This window comes from Triticum dicoccoides, chromosome 4B, assembly GCF_002162155.2.
Source record: "Triticum dicoccoides isolate Atlit2015 ecotype Zavitan chromosome 4B, WEW_v2.0, whole genome shotgun sequence".
Taxonomy (NCBI): domain Eukaryota; kingdom Viridiplantae; phylum Streptophyta; class Magnoliopsida; order Poales; family Poaceae; genus Triticum; species Triticum dicoccoides.
The window spans coordinates 172,011,199-172,017,466 of NC_041387.1; the positions used below are offsets into that span (position 1 = coordinate 172,011,199).

The 6,268-nt window shown below is 53.2% G+C and overlaps 1 protein-coding gene across 1 annotated transcript; it reads right to left on the bottom strand.

Moving 5' to 3' along the window:
• Positions 1 to 1,284: 1,284 nt before the first annotated feature.
• Positions 1,285 to 2,784, bottom strand: LOC119293511 (cyanidin 3-O-rutinoside 5-O-glucosyltransferase-like). The gene has a single exon (XM_037571971.1). The coding sequence runs from the start codon at positions 2,782 to 2,784 to the stop codon at positions 1,285 to 1,287; it is 1,500 nt and encodes a 499-aa protein (XP_037427868.1).
• Positions 2,785 to 6,268: the final 3,484 nt, after the last annotated feature.

Here is a 6,268-nt window from a genome sequence, read left to right on the forward strand (position 1 = left end):
GTTTCAGTTCATAACTAAACCTTTGAACTTTGCACACATTTTTGGCATACTTTGGATTGTGAAAACCCTCGAGTTGTATCATATACACGTCCTTGCTTCAATTTTCATTTAAGGAAAGCCTTTGTGAAGCCCATCTGTCATATTTCGTAATTGAAATGTGTAGCAATTCTAGTATAACCCGAATTGGCTTCAGCGTCGCTACAACGAGACAGTCTCATCATAGTCAACTCCTTAAACTTGTCTAAAACATTTGCAACAAGTCAAGCTTTATGAATGTAAATATTTTCATCCGCTTCGATTTATAGATCCATTTTCATTCTTCAGGCTTTATGCCTTCCGGAGGGTCTACCAAGTTCCAAACTTGATTCTCGTATATGGATACTACCTCGGACTTCTTGACATTTAGCCAATTCCCGAATGCAGGACCCATCATTGCCTCTTTGTACATCACAGGTTTATCCTTGTCTAATAACAATATCTTGTGTGCCTACAACAATGGTTTGCACGAGTGTTGCCTACGCTGCGTGGTTCAGCTGCAAGTTCGACCGGAGTCTCTACATCACATGTACAGTTTCTCGTATCAGTCGCAATGGAAATTTGCCTTAATCGGGGTTTAGCTACCATACCATGTAATCCAGGTTCTTCCAGTGAATTCAACTACCTGGATTTCCCGATCTATCAACAAATTTGAGTGTTCTTCCCCAAATTCGAGAGTGAGTGAGGACCTATCTGAAATCCAGGCCTAACACCATGATCGAACCTTGAGACCATAAACGCAACAGTCTACAATGTAATCTGATCCATGGATAGAATTTGACACGTAATATATTTCCTTTTTGTTTTCGCTCACCAATATTCGTTCACGTGTTTTCAGCTGAATTTCTATTGATTAACTGGACAATTTTCTTTTACTTAATCAACAAACCCACACCTTTACACTTTAGTTGAAAAGACGAGGAAGTTACCCCTGAAAGGAAATAGGCGGATTACAAGCCATTTATTTTCTCTTTGCTTTCTTTATTTATTTTTCTGAAGGAAAAGATTTTGTGTCAATGGATTCACACAGCAAAAATAAACAGTCATTACAAGCCTGAAACAAAACTTGCAGCATAATTTGCGCTCAGGTGATGGAAATGAAGAATCTAATTAGTTACTGTACTGTATTAAGGGAATTATTGAGCATGTGAAAAAAAGATTTAAGATTCGTGTTTATGCTTTTTTTGTTGTTGCATCAACGGCAAGATGTAGACCCTGAGCAGATTATTATTTTCTCCAAGGCTAGCTTTAGTTGCTCCTTAGAAACTCCACTTCTTGCACTCTCTTGACAAAGCTCCGGAGGCTTCTCTCGGACGGCCCACCGGCGGCTACCGCCTCCCTTGCCCTCTCCTTCCAAGCCCTCGAGTTCGCCGCTATCGCAGCGGCCATGTCGCCGCTGCCAACAGCCAGCTCGACGCACCTCGCCAGCTCCGCGCCCGTCAGCACCCCGTCGGCCTCGCGCTCCGCCCGGACGGCCACGCCCCATTCCTCCGCCAGCAGGTGCGCATTCACCGGCTGGTCCGACCAGCTCGGCGCCGCCACGGCCGGCATGCCGCACGCCACTGCCTCCAGGGTCGAGTTCCACCCGCAGTGCGTCACGAAGCACGCCACCGACGGGTGAGACAGCACTCGCACTTGGTCGCACCACTCCACCACCATCCCCTCTGGCACGGCCGCCGCCGTTTCCAGGAGGAGGCGGTCCACCTCCGGCGAGCGTCCCTCCCGCCGCACCACCCACAGATACGGCCGACCGAGGCGCCGTATGCCTCGCAGGATCTCCTCCGCCTGCCGCTCGCTATACGTCAGCAGGCTCCCCCACGACACGTACACCACCGACTTGGGTGGCTGCGAGTCCAGCCACGCCATGTACCTCTTCTCCTCGTCCTGCGCGAACAGATGAATGCTCTGATCTTCCCCGGCTCCTGCAAGAGGAACAACGGGGGCGCCGATGGCGAAGACGTCGCCCAGGTACGGCCTGATCGCCTCCAGCGCCGTCTCTTCCAGGGCTTCGAACGTGTTCGCCAGCACCATGCACGGCTTCATGATGACCTCCTCGTCGTCCATCTGCTCGAACATCTCGCGGAAACCTCGAACGATCATCTGGGAAAGCTCGTCCCCCGTGCCCGTGGCGTCGTCAGCCAAGAAAGACGGCATGTCGCGTCCCATCCTCATAGGCCGGCGGAGGCCCGGCAGGGTGGCCTCGTACGCCGGGTCAGCGGCGTGGACGGCGATGCCGCCCTCGCCATGCCCGTGGAAGTAGTGGTAGTAGGCGACGAGCGCCGTGGCCGGCTGGATCCAGTATACGGCGAGCGGCAGGCCGTGCGCGCGCGCGACCTGGACCACCGTCGGCATGTTGAGCGTGCACACGACGCACGTGACCGGGCGGCCGGCGGAGGCGAGGCGGCGTACCACGGTGGAGAGGCTGTCGCAGGACGCTCTGCGGCGGCGCGCCATTTCGTCGCCCGTGCCCGTGGGCCAGCTGCCGTCGTCTTGGCCGTCGGAGAAGGGGGCGTAGGAGATGACGCCGTCGCTGACCTCCTGGTCGTCGGGAGAGGCGGAAGGGAACATGCGGCGGTGGCCGAAGAGGGGCACCGAGAGGGTGGCCGTGACGCCGTCGATGGCGGCGAGACGGCGGGCCAGGGCGCGCGCCGGGTTTAGGTGGCCCTGGATGCCATACGCCGCCACGAGGAAGTGGGTGCGACGGCCGTCCACGTCGCCGTGCTCCCCGCGTACCGCCGGCTGGGCCATCACGTACGTCGTTGGTGCCGGATCGATGCTTCGCCTTGTGATGGACTCGGCTTGAAAGCTAGTGAAGGTTTAAAAAGTTGAGAGTCGCGCACTAGCGTCCAAAGCTTCCTGGAATCCCGGTGTGCATTGCTAAGCAAAGACTTCGCAGGTATTGACGACATGCGGGGTAAGTAAACATTGTTTAGTTTGATTGATACGGCCGGCCGGCGACGAAGAGCATGTTTCTGCTTTTACTATACTTCACGTGTCGGAATTGTGTGACAACATGTCCGACCGTTACTGCTTATGTCCCATCAAAATCCAAGGAGATGTTGCTGATCACCAGCACGACGTTAGTTCTTGTATAATGGCCGAACACACATGAGACCCAGTCCATGTATGTATAAAGTTTAGCTATACGGCAGTCGACTGAAAATCCGGTTTGGGTCAGTCGATTTTCTCTAGGGCGCTAGAGTGATGGCCGTAGGCAGCGGAAGACCGGCGGTGGGGGTGGCTCTAGGGAGGGCGGGGCGGCCAGGCTGCGCGGGAGCGCCGCTGGCCGCGAGCAGTGATGGTCGGCGGTTCGGCCTGGGCTGGATCGGGCGGGTGTGGGAAGAAAAAAAGAAACAGTAGATGTGTTTTGAGGTTGAAGATGACGCGCGGTATGTTGGATATTGATCCAACGGTTCAGATAGGAAGAGATCATCGACTAACTGTGTTTCTGTTTTCAATTGACTGAGGTCTAGCCATTCCCATAAAGTACAACTCGCCAGGCATACCATATGGTTCTCTCTGTCAGCCAGCTGATCGTTGAATACCTTGCATCTTAACTTCTCATCGCTCTCCCCCCTTCCCCACATTTTGCAGCGCTTAACTCCGCTTCTCTTAGCCCTTGCAGCGGTGTCGGCGCCCTTGCAGCATCTACGGCGGTCCCATGCAACACAGGCGGCTAGTCATCGAAACGTCGTCTTGTGGCAGCTCACGACCGAGGGTTTGCAGCACCGACCCCTGGCTCAGCCTTTGTAGTTGCCTGCCTCTTAAAAATGACATTTCTCACCCCCAGCTGGTCGCGAGTAGTGGTGGTCGACGGTTCGGCCCGGGCTGGATGGGGCGGGTGTGGGAAGAAGAAGATAAACAGTAGATGCGTTTTGAGGTTGAAGATGAAGCGCGTATGTTGGATCTTGATCCAACGGTTCAGATAGGAAGAGATTATCGACTAACTGTTTTTCTGTTTTCAATTGACTAAGGTCTAGACATTCCCATAAAGAACAACTCGCCGGGCATACCATTTGGTTCTCTCTGTTAGCCAGCTGGTCGTTCGATGCCTTGCATCTTAACTACTCATCGCTCTCCCCTCCCCTTCCCCACATTTTGAAGTGCTTAACTCCGCTTCTCCCAGGCCTTGCAGCGGTGTCGGCGCCCTTGCAGCATCTATGGCGGTCCCATGCAACACAGGCAGCTAGTCGCTGAAATGTTGTCTTGTGGCAGCTCACGACCGAGTGTTTGCAGCACCGACCCCTGGCTCAGCCTTTGTAGTTGCATGCCTCTCAAAAATGACATTTCTCACCCCCGGCTGGCCGCGAGCAGTGGTGGTCGGCGGATCGGCCTGGGCTGGATGGGGCGGGTGTGGAAAGAAGAAGATAAACAGTAGATGCGTTTTGAGGTTGAAGATGAAGCGCGGTATGTTGGATCTTGATCCAACGGTTTAGATAGGAAGAGATTATCGACTAACTGTTTTTCTGTTTTCAATTGACTGAGGTCTAGCCATTCCCATAAAGAACAACTCGCCGGGCATACCATTTGGTTCTCTCTGTTAGCCAGCTGAACGTTCGATGCCTTGCATCTTAACTGCTCATCGCTCTCCCCTCCCCTTCCCCACATTTTGCAGCGCTTAACTCCGTTTCTCTCAGCCCTTGCAGCGGTGTCGGCGCCCTTGCAGCATCTACGGCGGTCCCATGCAACACATGCGGCTAGTCATTGAAACGTCGTCTTATGGCAGCTCACGACCGAGGGTTTGCAGCACCGACCCTGGCTCAGCCTTTGTAGTTGCCTGCCTCTTAAAAATGACATTTCTCACCCCCAGCTGGCTGCGAGCAGTGGTGGTCGGCGGTTCTGCCTGGGCTGGATCAGGCGGGTGTGGGAAGAAGAAGAGAAACAGTAGATGTGTTTTGAGGTTGAAGATGAAGCGCGGTACGTTGGATCTTGATCCAACGGTTCAGATATGAAGAGATTATCGACTAACTATTTTTCTGTTTTCAATTGACTGAGGTCTAGCCATTCCCATAAAGTAGAACTCGCCAGGCATACCATTTGGTTCTCTCTGTTAGCCAGCTGATTGTTCGATGTCTTGCATCTTAACTGCTCATCGCTCTCCCCTCCCCTTCCCCACATTTTGCAGAGCTTAACTACGCTTCTCTCAGACCTTGCAGCGGTGTCGGCGCCCTTGCAGCATCTACGGCGGTCCCATGCAACACAGGCGGCTAGTCGTTGAAACGTCTTCTTGTGGCAGCTCACGTTCGAGGGTTTGCAGCACCGACCCCTGGCTCAGCCTTTGTAGTTGCCTGCCTCTTAAAAATGATATTTCTCACCCCCAGCTGGCCGCAAGCAGTGGTGGTCGGCGGTTCGGCCTGGGCTGGATCGGGCGGGTGTGGCAAGAAGAAGAGAAATAGTAGATGTGTTTTGAGGTTGAAGATGAAGCGCGGTATGTTGGATCTCGATCCAACGGTTCAGATAGGAAGAGATTATCGACTAACTGTTTTTCTGTTTTCAATTGACTGAGGTCTAGCCATTCCCATAAAGTACAACTCGCCGGGCATACCATTTGGTTCACTCTGTTAGCCAACTGATCGTTGGATGCCTTGCATCTTAACTTCTCATCGCTCTCCCCTCCCCTTCCCCACATTTTGTAGCGCTTAACTCCGCTTCTCTCAGCCCTTGCAGCGGTGTCGGCGCCCTTGCAGCATCTATGGCGGTCCCATGCAACACAAGCGGCTAGTAGTTGAAACGTCATCTTGTGGTAGCTCACGGCCGAGGGTTTGCAGCACCGACCCCTGGCTCAGCCTTTGTAGTTGCCTGCCTCTTAAAAATGACATTTCTCACCCCTAGCTGGTCGCGAGCAGTGGTGGTCGGCGGTTTGGCCTGGGGTGGATCGGGCGGGTGTGGGAAGAAGAAATGAAACAGTAGATGTGTTTTGAGGTTGAAGATAAAGCGCGGTATGTTGGATCTTGATCCAACGGTTCAGATAGGAAGAGGTTATTGACGAACTGTTTTTATGTTTTCAATCGATTAAGGTCTAGCCATTCCCATAAAGTACAACTCGCCGGGCATACCATTTGGTTCTCTCTGTCAGCGAGCTGAGCGTTGGATGCCTTGCATCTTAACTTCTCATCGCTCTCCCCTCCCCTTGCCCACATTTTGCAGCTCTTAACTCCGCTTCTCTCAGCCCTTGCATCATCTACGGAGGTCCCATGTAACACAGGCAGCTAGTCGTTGAAACATCGTCTTG